This window comes from Vulpes lagopus, chromosome 8 (assembly GCF_018345385.1).
Source record: "Vulpes lagopus strain Blue_001 chromosome 8, ASM1834538v1, whole genome shotgun sequence".
Classification (NCBI taxonomy): Eukaryota; Metazoa; Chordata; class Mammalia; order Carnivora; family Canidae; genus Vulpes; species Vulpes lagopus.
The window spans coordinates 20,225,796-20,240,640 of NC_054831.1; the positions used below are offsets into that span (position 1 = coordinate 20,225,796).

The 14,845-nt window shown below is 34.9% G+C and overlaps 1 protein-coding gene across 2 annotated transcripts in view; it reads left to right on the forward strand.

Moving 5' to 3' along the window:
- The window catches only part of PPP2R2A (protein phosphatase 2 regulatory subunit Balpha), an 85,165-nt gene that overhangs the window by 52,297 nt on the left and 18,023 nt on the right, over positions 1–14,845 (forward strand). For both annotated transcript variants that reach the window (XM_041765906.1, XM_041765905.1), the window contains one exon: positions 1,007–1,104. In XM_041765906.1, coding sequence (XP_041621840.1) covers positions 1,007–1,104 — 98 coding nt within the window. The remainder of the gene's footprint in view (positions 1–1,006; positions 1,105–14,845) is intronic.

Sequence of the window (14,845 nt, forward strand, 5' to 3'; positions counted from 1 at the left end):
TACATATAGATGAAGTTTTTCCTAACTTGGCATCATACTTTATAGTGAAGAACTTGTTAGTGACAGTGGTGATTATACATTGTAGTTGCTTTATTTCAATGCCTAATTCTGTAACTTAGCTATTTTTTCCTTAGAAAAATGGCTCTGGTGTCAAAAAGCAAGCGGAAAACCCTGTAATTTTATTTGATTTTACTGTGAAGTTAGCACTGACTTTGGGTGTAACAACTGATTCTAGTAGCCTTTTGCAGTGTTTGGGAGTCAGAAGAAGAGTTGAAGGTGCATAGCAAAAGCATTTCTGCTATCCCTGTGTTCTGTTTGCAGACTTTTGTTTGAGAGGCCATAATTTGAATTAATAGTTTGGCTGCTAAAATTCCATCTGAAATTATTTTTTCATTTAAAATTTACCCATTTCTGGGGTTTCCTGGGTGGCTCAGCGGTTTAGCACCTGCCTTCGGCTCAGAGTGTGATCCTGGAGTCCCAGGATTGAGTCCCACGTCGGGCTCCCTGCATGGAGCCAGCTTCACCCTCTGGTGTCTCTGCCTCCCTCTCCCTCTCTCTCTCCCATGAATAAATAAATAAAATCTTTAAATAAAATAAAATTTACCTATTTCAGTTATATCTGCTTTAATTTTGTAGGCCACCTTTGGATAAAGTTACCTTATCAAAAGATATAAGAAAGAAAATTAGCATAATTATTAATGTTTAATGATGCTATCAAGTGTTTCACAAATTGTTGATTACATTAATGATTTTAATGGAATACCAGTAAACCACTAGTATTTCAGTATTTCTTGTGTTCTTATTAAAGTAGTGTCATATTTATTCCAGAGAGTGTTCTTTTGGAAAACCAAAATATTCATAAAAGAGCTTTAGGTTTACTTATTTCTGATGACAGGTTGATCTATAGGCTTGGATTGTGTTAGGATAAACATGCTAAATTCTGAAACTGTAGTAATTTGGGAAAGAAAAACTAACATCATTTTTTCTTTGTTTTTCAATTATACAGCAGATATAATTTCTACAGTAGAATTTAATCATTCTGGAGAATTACTAGCAACAGGAGATAAAGGTGGTAGAGTTGTCATCTTTCAACAGGAGCAGGAGGTAAGTGTTTAAAGTTTAATATCTAAATTTCAGTTTGTTCTTGGGGCTAGAACTTGTGTTGCACTGAAGTATTTCATCAGAGGATGACTTTTTCCCCCCTCTTTTAAGAAGTATCTGTTTATCAAGCAGAATGCCCAACGGATAGATAGCTCTGTTTCTCTTAGCTTTGTGTGTTTGTGTGTATGTGTGTGGTTTTGATTAAAAAACTCAGCACTTTAATTGTTAGAAGATTTGGTTAGAGAAAGGAATGGGAAGTGGTGGAATTAATCCAAGATTTTAATTGGTTTTGAAGCCTTGGCCCCCTTTTTTTTTTCTTCTTAAAACTCCATAAAGCAAAATTGCTTTGATCTCTTCTCAATGCCTAGTTAGCTTTGTGTACTTGGGGGTGGGAGGCTAGTTTAAAGAAAAAACTGCTCAGTTATTTTGACATCAATTCATACTAATATTGTTACTGTAGTTTAAATAAAGTAGTTTTAAATGACAATTGCATGTATACCCATATAATGTAATTTATAAACCCAGTACCCATTTAAAATGGAGTTGATTTTAAAACTGTTTCCTTTTCTCTTTGAAGAAAGGAATTTCTCATTGCAGACTCTTGAGATTAAAGTGAGGTTTTGTTTTGGGTATAGCTTAGGCACACTTCTAAATCTAATTGACAAGATTTCTCACTAAAATCTTATGCTAAACAAAATTTGTCACACTAGAGATTTTCCCTTGCTCTCTTCCTCCATTTGTAGATCAAAGTTAAACCTTATTTAAAATCATTTACTTTGAAACATCCTGTTCCTGTCTATATATCCAAAAAGAGTTAAAGTAATGCATAAATTGCAAGGTTTTACAAATAGATGTCTAAATCATAACAGAGAGTTAGGTTTTAAAGGATTGTGAAGTTCCTTAAATAAGCAAAGAATCTAGTAATAATACTACTACTTTGCACTTCTATAGCGCCTTTGACCTGAGGATCTCAAAGTGCTTTACAAACACTAATGAATTAATCCTCACAACACCCCAGTGAGGTAGGTAATTTAATTTTAAAAGAAATGATTAATAGTGTCTGATTAGAAGATGCACAAACCCTAAATATGTCTCCTTTTATTATTTTTTTGGTTGGAAGACAATATGAAAAGACTCAGGCTTTTCTTGACAAAGACTGTTCTTGTGGGAAGCGGGGGGGCAAAATCAGTTTTCTGTTCCTGTTTTCAAGCTACTAAAATCATGACCATAGGAAAATACTTAGAGTTGAAATGGAAGCTTACAGATCATTACAGTTTCCCTTTCTTTACAAATGAGAAAGTCAGGATATTAAGAGATCACTTGATTAGTGGCAGAACTACCAACTAGAACCCAAAACTTTTGACTTATCTTTTCAATATTCTTCAGTGCCTTTTATGTTAAATAACCAAATATGAATGTTAATTTTGTTATTCAGAAATTAGCTGGCATTCCCATAGGCATTCTCTGCCCTTGAGTGTTTTTGTTTTGTTTTGTTTTACTGAAAGTTAATGACTGTCTACACTTTGCTTTTGTTTTAAAGAAAGGTGTTTGGAGCTTTCTATAAATGTACTCAGAGTAATAGTTGAAGCCTGTTAGTAATACCTTAAATTGGAATAAAAGGTCTACAATGGAGTTACTGAAACTACTTGAACATTTTAGTTGTATTCGGAAACAAGGCCAAAAATTTGAAGTAAGGATTTCTTTTGTGAAATTCTACTGAAGATTCTAAAGTGCTAATATTTAAAATACATAAGGGTATGTGTTTTATGTATTTTGGCCCTTTTGAGAAGGGCCACTGGTATCTATCATTCTTAACTGCATTTAAGAATTTAAGACCAATTCATTATCTAGAACCTCAGATTAGTGGTGTGTCTGTCATCTAAGAATTGCTTAGTTGTAAGTATCATTTTTTAAAAAGTGATAGGTTAAATAACAATGATGTGGAGATCCCTGGATGGCTCAGTGGTCTAGCGCCGCCTTCTGCCGAGGGCCTCATCCTGGAGACCCGGGATCGAGTTCCACATCGGGCTCCATGCATGGAGCCTGCTTCTCCCTCTGCCTGTGTCTCTGCCTCTCTCTCTCTGTGTGTCTCTCATGAATAAATAAATAAAATCTTTTTATAAATAAGTAAATAAAATAAATAAGATGTAGTAATTGGTTTCCTCCTTTGAAATTTGATCTTGTTAATATTAATTTGGCGCTTGTTACCTAATTTATTTTCCACATTTTTAAGCCATATCTTAGACTGGATCTTCTAGTATGGGGCTGTCTTCAGGATAGTCAATTTCTATGTCACTGTTTATATGCTTACATCTAGAGGCACCTTTTATATTAGTACCTAATATATTTAGATTAGTTTTATGAATCCACACCTATTATATCTGTAAAACTGTTATAGTTTGAAAAGTGGAAGAGAACTTAAAAGATGGTCTTTTCCTAATTTTTAGATAATCACAGGAAAGGTTTATATCAGAAAGTTACATTCCTTAGTTTAATAGCAGAACTCTGAAATTAGAATTTCAATCTCTAAATTTCAGTCCACCTTCTAACAATCACAGCTATTATGCATACATTTCAGGGCACACTGGTGCTTATCCATGGAACATTTCTTCGTCTCTGATAATGATGCTAGCTGTGTTTGCAAAACACAGTGACGTTTGCATTATTGTGGCTTTATCTTCTCATCCATTGGCTGGGTTCCTTGCTAAACTTCACTTAACTAGCACTTTGAACTGATGACACCTTTAACTCCTCTTTCTGTCTCACTGTGTTACTCTTTGTGGCAGATCCCCTTCTTGTCATCCTGTTGAGTACCTCTTGCTGCTTGTCCCTTTGTTCCCGTCAAAGAAACTGAGTAGTCATTTAGAGGGTCCTCATTCAGTTCCAATATATTTCAGTTTGTTGATCCTGTAACATTTTTTGCTGTCGTTTAAAAATATTTTTATGACTAATATGTTCTTACAGTTTTCTATTGGATAGACTCTCTTGATAGAAGCAGATCATGTAGGGAAATTGAGGCACAAGGATCAGATGATTTCCATGAGGTATCCCACCTGTCCTGCTTTGATATCCAATCTAGTTTTTATAGCATGTCCTAAAATAAGTGAACAGTCTTACTGATTTATTTTCATAGACAACAAAGTAAATGATAGGATCTATTCTTTTTGATAATGAAAATATTAATACAGGTTTTCTTGGGAGATTCCAAAGAACTGTTAGAATAGGTGTGGTGTGTTTGGTGTTCTGTATTTTTTTGAGGGATCTTTGTTTTATGGGTGCTCAAATTAGTTCATCAGCAGTTGTTGAAATAGTTGTTTTCCTAACGACCTTGGTTTGCTCAGACCTTCAGTTTTCTCTGAGGCTTTCTGATGTACATGGTAAGTTAAAATGTGTGGGGGATGATGATTTTTTTTTTCAAAGGGATAATTAAGGAGAAAGAAGGAAGATTGGTCCTTTTTTCATTTCTTCCTAGATTATTACATGGCCTTTGTTTTCTGTTTTCTAGGTGTGCTGGTAACTTTCTAGGATTTTTCTTTTTTAAACTTATTTAGAAAGACTAGAATGGGGCTCAAAAGCAACAAGATGTTAACAGAATTTCTACCATCTATACAAAGGAGTTGATTTAGTTTGATGTTTAAGTGAAGAAATAGAACCCACTCGTTGTAGGGTGATGTGGCAGCATTCACTTAACATGGTATTTACTGGTGCACCAATCAAAATAGCAAATTTAGAAATGTCAGCGGGGAATGGTCAAAGGAACCAAGACTGTGTAGTAGCCAGAAGGGATGATATTAGAGTTCTGCTATTTAGAGATTCGTGTGAGAAGAAACGATTAGTTTCTTTTGTATATGGAAATGTGTGCACAGGAGTTGGATGCCTGTCTGTCCAAAATATTAGGGAAAGAATACATGAGAAGTTCAAGAAAATACCACTGTGGTATCTTCCAAATCAGCTACCAGGCTTTCCCGGTCTTCCTTTTTCATTCACTCTTTGATCTAAGTTTGTGTTTTTCAGATTGTAAAATGTTAGAACCACATGGGAACATGTATTTCAAATGCAGATTCCTAGACTCTATCTTAGAACCACTAAATTAGAATATCTGGAAGCCTGAGATTCCACTTTTACTTTTTTCTTTTTTTTTTTTAAGATTTTATTTATTTATTCATGAAAGAAAGAGGCAGAGACACAGTCAGAGGGAGAAGCAGGCTCCATGCAGGAAGCTCCAGGATCATGCCCTGAGCCAAAGGCCAAAGGCAGATGCTCAACTGCTGAGCCACCCAGGCGTCCCTTTTTTTTTTTTTTTAAGTCCTTTGAGGACTTCACCTGGTAGAAGAAAATGTAAAATTGAAATTGTCTGCATTCCAGTACCAGAATAATGATAAAAGCTCCAAAATACAGCTTCAAGTTTATGTTACCTAAAAATACATTTAAAGTTTTCCCAAGAGGGACACCTGGGTAGCACGCCTGCCTTTGGCTCAGGTTGTGGTCCTGGGGTCCTGGGATCAAGTCCCCCATCAGGCTCCCCATGGAAAGCCTGCTTCTCCCTTTGCCTATGTCTCTCCCTCTCTCTGTGTCTCTTATGAATAAATAAAATCTTTAAAACAAAATAAAGGTTTCCCAAGATAGATCAAATGATACATACAGAAAAATGCACAGAATCACAAGTGTATAGTTCTGTCAGTTTTCACCAAACATACAGACTTGTGTAACTCTTCCCCGGATCAAGAAATTGGATATGCTACTGGTACTTCAGAAGCTTTCTCTGTCCTTTCTGTCAGTACTATGCTCTACCAAAGCTAACTGTGATGAATTTGTTTTGCCTGTGTTGAACTTTATATGTATATGGTCCATTCATAGAAATTAAGTCCTAATTTTTTTAAGATTTTATTTATTTATTCATGAGAGATATGGAGAGAAAGAGAGGTACAGACACAGGGAGAGGAAGAAGCAGGTTCCGTGGAGGGAGTCTGATGCGGGACTTGATCCTGGGTCTCCAGGATCACACCCCAGGCTGAAGGTAGCGCTAAACCGCTGAGCCACCAGGGCTGCCCCTAAGTGCTAAAATTTATAGGGTTTTTCAAGAGTTCTCAACCTTTGGTGTCATGGATTTCTTCAGCAGCCTAGTTGGTACATAAAATTAGAAGGCACCTTTATAGAAAAATATTTTTCAATGTTAAACACTTATTGAGTAATATGTGTTTTTTTTTTTGCGGACAGCAGCTGGGTGTGATTTTAAAGCATGTCATTTCTATAGTGACAAAGTCATAGATGATGCTAATATGGCGGTTTATTGCCTCTATCCATAATTGAAAGGAATACTGAATTTCAGCCAGACATTAGTCAGAAAAACCTCCACTACATCCAAGTTCACAAAATCTCTGGGTTCTATGCATCAACAGGTAGTATGTGGACCTCAAATTAACAACCCCTGGCAATGCAGTCTCCTTTTACCAATATAGAGACTAGGGTCCCAGACAATAGGTTTACTCATCCAAAGTCATACAGTTAATCTTCACAGCAAAACAGTGAAGATGTATGCACACTTGCTATTGTGTCTCAATTTATTACCAATTTATAAATGAATTGAGATCAGAGAAGTAACTTTTCTAAGATCCCACTAGTGAAGTGGGTAAAAGCTAATTCTGTATAAATTGGAATGAATACCCACACGCTGAATATTTTTTAACAAATGAAAAAAATCAGACTTCTCTAAGTAATGAGTCTAAGTGCTGTAAATCATGCAGGAAAATCATTTCTGTCACTTTATAGTAATGAAGAAAGTACTTGATTTTGACTTTTTAATAGTAGCCATTAATGAATGATGTTGTCTCCTATGGTAGGTTTAAGGAGAGAAAAGTTGGAAAGAGTTTTAGATTGAGAGCTTAAGTACCTGGAGTTCTAGTCCTCATTTCTATTTGTTCGTGAATTCATGTGGTCACTTCTCTTTTTAAGATGTCTGTTGTACACATTTCTATCCAACCAGCTGTCACACACTTATCAACTACCTACTAACTTTTGAGGTTCAAGTTTATTTAGAATATATTTTTCAGAAGTTGATTATCATTTAAAGTACCTTTGTTGATTACTGATCATATCAGTATGAATGCCACTAAACAACTCTTAGACAAAGTAGGATTCCTTTAAATGTTATTTTTCTTAACACTAGATTAGATCTTCAGTAACTGGATATAAGGTTATGAACATTCTTAAGTCTTATATTGGCCAAATCTCTTTGAGTAAATTTTACCAATTTATACTTCAAAAATGTCTACATATAGATAAAAAATAAGATAACAAATTGGTGGTTGAAAAGGTATTGTTCACTGGGTTTTGACATATTAAAGTAACATTATTTTTTTACTTTACCTGTTGCCCAGAAATTTGACTTAACCATATTTCTTATGTTGTACCCCCAATTCCAGCAACAAAAAGTAGATCCAAATCTATGAAACTATTAATACCCAGTAATTTTAGAATTTACTTTTGCTTCCCTTTGCCATCTTCTCCTCAACCTCACATACACAATACTGCTTCGTTGTATTTTTCTTGTAAGTAATTTTTTCCCTCTAATTAAAAAGTCGCCATGTTCGTTGTAGACAAGTTAAAGGGGCAAAGAAAGTACATTTATCTCCACCAAAAAAAGACAAACACTTAATGGTGTGCATTAAAGTTTTGTCTTTCTAAAAGGAGGTTATAATATTTTTAGGATGGTATTTTTCTCCCCTCACATATTGTATATAACGACCTTTCATGTTGTTAAAGATTGTAAATCATCATCTTTAATGATTATATGATATTCCATTACAGACATGTACTAAAGTTCATTTCATGTAGTCTCTTGGTAGATAAAACCCAGAGTGTTTATTTCTTGCTTTCTGTTCATTTTACATTTTCTGTCATAAAAGATGCTATAAAAACATTCTTGTAGTGGAATCTTTGAAGTACTTATTACTTCTTTAGAACTTTCTAGAAGTTAAGTAACTGGATATAAGGTCATGAACATTTTTAAGTCTTATATTGGCCAAATCTCTTTGAGTAAATTTTACCAATTTATACTTCAAAAATGTCTACATATAGATAAGAAATAAGATAACAAATTGGTGGTTGAAAAGGTGTTGTTCACTGGGTTTTAGTTTTACCTAACCTCTTCATATTTGCAATTATTAAAATTATCTTCTTTATGCCCTGTTTTTTCTGATGGTGTATTTGTTAAATTTGTATAGGTCACATGTTGTCAGAATACGTTTTTTCATGAGGCTGTGTTTTTCAGTTTTGTAGATTGGCTGCCTTTAAGTTTTGTTTACGTTGTTGGTTTCCTGCCTGTATTATTTAGACATTTACTCATATTTCATTTGTTTCCATTTCATTATCTGTTTGAGATGTATTACCCTAATTAATATGATTTAGAAATCTTACCCTCCTTTACTTCTCCCACCCACTCCCAAATTGGCAGGCAGATTATTCTAACATATTTATTGCAAATCTTTTCACAGTGATTGTTTTAAATGCATTTTTATCAGACAGAACATTTTTTATAGAGTTGTATCTAATCTTTACTATATTTTACTTTTTTAAAACCTAAAGATGTTGAAGTACTTCTCTTTCTCATTTTTCCCATATTGTAATTGAGTTGTAAATACAGGTTTTACACTTGATCTTAGCCAAAAGGCCGAGATTCAATACACACACACACACACACACACACACACTTACATACATACATACAGGTTTTGAAATTTATTGATGTTGGTTTCTTTCTCAAATACCTCTTTATGGGGATCCCTGGGTGGCTCAGCGGTTTAGCGCCTGCCTTCAGCCCAGGATGTGATCCTGGAGTCCCTGGATCGAGTCTCACATCAGGCCTCCTGCATGGAGCCTTGCTTCTCCCTCTGCCTGTGTCTCTGCCTCTCTCTCTCTCTGTCTGTCTTGAATAGATAAATAAAATCTTTTTAAAAAAATACCTCTTTATGTTCTTTTCAAAATAAATAACTTGGTCAGAATAAAGTGTGTTGCAGGTTTCCCTATTTGAGAAACTGACTTTAGATTCCTTGAATTCCATGGCATGGTATGTTTAGCTGTATCATCTTGTCTCTAAAAGGCATAATATGGATTGATGAGACTCGGTCCCTATCTGGAAGAAAAGCTGATACTTGAACATTACTCATTTTCTCATTTAATTCTCAAAACTGCTCTGTCACACCAAAGGTAGAGACAATAAATTCTATTTAAAACATGAGGAAATTGAGGTCTGAGGATTATTTAATGAATCTGTGAGGTAAAAATAGATAAAATTAGTAGAATTATTATTTTTTAACCTAATGCTAAATGGGGTCCATCTGCTGAGTCTTGTATCAGAGAAATCAACTCCTTAAAGAGTCCCAAGTTGTCTAAAATGGATGTTTCTTGGTATAGTTGATACAGTACGCATTCAGCGAAGGGACACAACTTACTATTGAGTGTAACTTAATAAGTTCCCACAAAATCTTGAAGTATTCCATCACCATCATTGTGATCAGTTGAGAAAACACTTGAAATTTCTTTTTGTTTTCTATTTATACCATTGATTGCGTTGTATTTTGCTTTACTATAGAAAGTTTCACTGTTTGCATCGATAGTGGTTTGTTATCAGATACGAATTGATTTTTTGTGTGTGTGCCATTTCTCTCATTGCCCCTGAATGGCCCTTTTTACAAGACTCTAATAAAACTCTTTAAAGTACCTTGAAATAGAAAACAAATGATTACCTGTTACAAATATGATTTTAAAGGAGCATTTGTAAACAGTAACTAAGTTTTAGCAGTGTTCTGTTTGGAAGCTTAAAAACCTATTCTCATTTATAGGAGATGATCAAAGTAAAAATACATTTAGTTTTATTTAAAACTTCTGTTTTGTTCAAGGAGCACAGGAAATCCTACATTTTCAGAGTTTTATTTAAAAAGAAGAGAATTAGTAAAAGCATAATGCAGTAATTTATATTTAGAATTAGGTGTTAATAGACTATCAAGTGACATTCTTTTCAGAGATTCTTTTTAATTCCTCATGATTCCCTTAATATGTTTATCATGGAAAATATGAAAACTATCATTTTCACAAAGAAAAGATAAACATACAAAATCTATCCCATCTCATGAGTCAAGACCAGTCTGTGTCTGTGCGTGTTCTGGGGTTTTTGTTTTTATTTTGCAGAATTAGAATCATGTTGAACATGTCAATCATTCTATAACTTTCAGCTTTTATATCTGTTGATGTTTACTCAGGTTAGTCTCATTCTCAGGGAAGTGAATGGTCTCTTCATTGCAACCATTGAATGGAAAGGAGTGCATATGTAGTTGGAAGAACACTCCAATCTGGTTTTATAACTTAGGTGACAGAAGTTTAATAAATACGTAGCTTGTGGGAACTGCAGAAGATGGGTAGCAGAAAGCATTGTGCATAAATTAATATGATTGAGAAACATTGATCTGCCATTGGATGTAATAGACTCTGGTATTTCACAATTTACTTCATTTGATGGACATTGAGGCTTTTTATGCATTAATTTGATACATCTTTGCATACATTGTTTTCTATTAGGTTATACTTTGAAGTGGAATTGTTGGGTATCTGTATTTTTTAACACTTTCAATATGTATTAACAAATTTGCCTCCAGAAAAGCTGTATAAATTTATACTTCTGCCAGTAGTATATGACTTTGTGCCTATTTCGAGGAACATTAGAACATTTTTATTCATCAGTTTAAGGACAAAACAGTATTCCTTAGTTTTGATTACTAATGATAATGAGCAGTTACATGTATATTTACTGATCATTTTTTATATAAATTGCCAGCTTTTGACCTTTGTCATCTTTCAGAGTAAAGTATTAGTATTTTTCCTAGTGATTTTTTTTTTAATATGGGTATTTTAGATGTTCCTTTTTTTTTTTTTTTAAGATTTTATTTATTTATTCATGAGAGACACAGAGAGGCAGGCGGAGACACAGGCAGGGGGAGAAGCAGGCTCCATGTGGGAAGCCCAATGTGGGACTCGATCCCGCGTCTCCAGGATTACACCCTGGGCCAAAGGCAGGCACTAAAGCACTGAGCCACCCAGGCATCCCTTTCCTAGTGATTTTTAAGGACCTTTTAAGACAGTAACTTGCTATCTTGAAGATAAAATTTTCTTGCCATTATATATATTTTTTGACCTTTAAATATTTTCTTAGTAGATACAAGCCTTTCTCTGTTCTTTGTTTTTGTATGTATGTATGTATGTATGTATGTATGTATTTACTTATTTATTTATTTTAAAGATTTTATTTATTCATGAGAGACACAGAGAGAGAAGCAGAGACACAGGCAGAGGGAGGAGCAGGGTCCATGTAGGGAGCCCGAGGTGGGACTCGATCCCGGGACTCCAGGAGCAGGCACTCGACTGCTGAGCCACCCAGGGATCCCCTGTTTTTGTTTTTATACAAAAAAGTTCTCTTTCACTTCAAAATATATAGAAATTCATCATTGTATTTTTCTTTTGCCACTATTACTTATTTTTAAGCATTTAATTGTTCCCTTTGGAATTTACTTTTATATATAAGAAATGAAGTTCCAGTTCCCTTGTCAAATGGTTGGTTCTAACACCACTGAATTTTACTATTATTTTATATTTTGTTTTAGTTTTTTTGAACCTGAGGGGGCAATTGAGTTCATGACATATCATAATAAGAACCTCTCTTTCAGTAAACAAACCTGTGTGCATAGGTGTGCAGGAAGGAGCAAATGCATTACACATAACATGCTCCCTTCACCTCTCCCTAACATGGATAATAATTTGAATGTGTTCTGTAATAAGTATTTTGTTTTTGTGCAGTTATTTAACTGTAGCAAAATATCATGTAACTTGGAATTTCTCAACAATCTCCAAGTATATAATACAATATTGCCAACCATATACTCAGTATTGTACAACATATTCCTAGGGAACCCCTCCCGCCCCCCCTCCCCCGCATCCTGCAGAACTGAAACTCTGTAACCACCGAACAACTTCCTACCAGCCTCTGGAACCACCATTCTTGGTTTTTCTGTGAAGTTGGGATACTTTAAGATACCTCATAAGTGGGATCATAAAGTATTTGTCTTTTTCTGACTGGATTGTTTGACTTAACATTAACTCCTTATGGTTCCTGCATGAGTTCCTTTTTATGGCTGAATAATATTGGTGTGTGTTTGTATGTCACATTTTCTTTATTCATTTATCCGTCAGTGGACATTTAGTTTGCTTCCACAACATGGCTATTTTGAATAATCTCTTTTGAGATCTTGTTTTCAAATTCTTTTGAATATATATCCAGAAGTAGCATAACTAGATCACAGGGTAGTTCTGTTTCAAGGAACCTCCATACTGTTTTCAAAGTGGCTGCACCTTTTATGTGCTATGTATATGTTTTTTTACAATTGATTGGAATAAACTCAAAAAAGCTACAAAACATTAATAGATTATCACATAGCAGACATGTAAAGTCAAGAAATAGATGGGCAGTCTGGGTGGCTCAGTGTCAGGTAAGCGTCTATCTTGTGATTTCAGCTAAGATCATGATTTCATGGGTCATGAGAAGCCCTGCATAGGGTTCCATACTCAGTGGGGAGTCTGCTTGAGATTTTCTCTCTCCCTCTGCCCTTCCACCCGCTTGCACCTGGCCCTCGCTCTCACTCATGCTTTCTCTCTCAAATAAATACATAAATCTTGAAATAAAAAATAGAAATAGAACTTCCCACCCTTCCACATAACCCTTCTCGTTCCCCTTCTAAGCCACTAATTTGTCCTTCCCTTATAAGCCTGTTTGTAAGCCTGTCTTCTAACACCTAGTTTGATCTTAACAGTTTTAGAACCTTTTTTTTTCTTTTTTTTTTTTTTTTTTTAGATTTTATGTATTCATGAGAGACAGAGGCAGAAACATAGGCAGAGGGAGAAGCAGGCTCAGAAGCAGGCTCCTCTTGGTGAGCTTGATGTGGGACTTGATCACAGGACCCAGGAACCTGAGCCGAAGGCAGACACTCAACCACTGAGCCACCCCAGGTGCCCCTAGTTTTAGAACTTTTTATAAATAGAATCATTAAGTGTCATGTCTGGTCTTTTTGGTCAATATTGCATTTGCAGATATAATTTACTCATGTTCTTTTGTATTACGTACCACAGTTTATCCATTATGTTGTAGATGGACACATTTTGGTTGTTTTCATTTGTGGCTATTAATGCAGGGTGCCTGGATGGCTCAGTCCGGGAAGCATCTGCTTTCAGCTCAAGTCATCATCCCAGGGTCCTGGGATTGAGCCCCCAAGTCAGGCTCTCTGTTAAGTGGGGAGCCTGCTTCTCTCTCTCCCTCTGCCTCCTGCTCCCCCTGCTTGTGTTCTCTGTCAAATAAATAAATAAAAATCTTAAAAAAAAAAAAAGAATAATGCAGCTGTGAACATTCTTGATTATATTTTTTGATGCACACAGTCATGCATAAAATCATGTCATTTGGTATAAGAGTAAAAAGTTCTGTCAATTTTATTTTCGTGAACAATATATGAAAATTCTGACTGTTCAATAACTTTGCCAGTGTTTAATATAAGAGTACAGAACAGTTTATCAATGATTTCCTTGAGCTTACTCCTTTTTTTTTTGCCTTGCATCAGAAATACTTATCTATCCCAAGGTCCCAGATGACATACATACATATGTGTTAGATTCTTTTAGATGTGTGCGTGTCTGGTATGGTAGTCATTTGCTCCATGCATCCATTTAAATTTTGATTAAATAAATTTAAAGTTCATTTCTTCAGTCACTGTAGTCCCATTTCAGGTGCTCAGTAATGACATGTAGTTAGTGGCTACCATATTGGGCAGCATAGATAACAGACTCTTACCACCATTACAGAAAGCTGTCTTGGCCAGTGTTGTCCTAGAACCTGATTATTGAACATTCATGTTTGTATTTCTGATTCACGTGGAATCAATTTATAGGAGTGCTTTGAGGTAGGTAGTAGAGGTCAAGGTTCTTTTTTTTTTTTACATATGAATAGCAAATTGACCAAAGCCATTTAATGATAAGACTGTCCTGTCTCAGCTGTGCTCCTTTGTCATAATTCAGGGCTATTTCTGGGCCCTTTGTTCTGTTCAATTGGTTTATTTGTAAGTACTGTGTGAGTACCACAGTGTTTTATTACTCTGCTTTAAAACTTGGTCATGTATAGTATCCTTTATATATTTATGAATTTTATTTTTTGAGATGTGTAATTTGCATTTTTATGTACTGTGTCTTCAGTGCACATGAATGCTATATCTCACATCTCATTTTGTTTCCTGCTTTTTTTTTTTTTTTTAAACTAAGGGCTACGTTTTCAAGATCTTTTTTTGTCTTGCTATATGTACCTCTAACCCATTTCTCCTGATGTCTGCACTATACTCTTAATTGCCAGGTTAATTCCAACCTCTTTTACTGTACCAGCACAACCTTTTATTCTTTCTGGTCATTTAGAAAATCTTTACTGAATCCCTGTTATATGCCAGGCACTATTACATGTTTTGAAGATAAAGCTCTTTTAAGCTTTTGTATTTATGTTTAAATGTATATATATTTATTTGTATAAATAGATTGGTTAAGAAAGTAGGTCCTCTCTTAGTGAAAACAGACTACAGAAAAGGGAGTTGTAAACAGCCTTGCAAGTAAAACACAAATATGCAGCCTTTCTAGAATGTGTCAATTCTCCATGATTGTAGGGAAATTT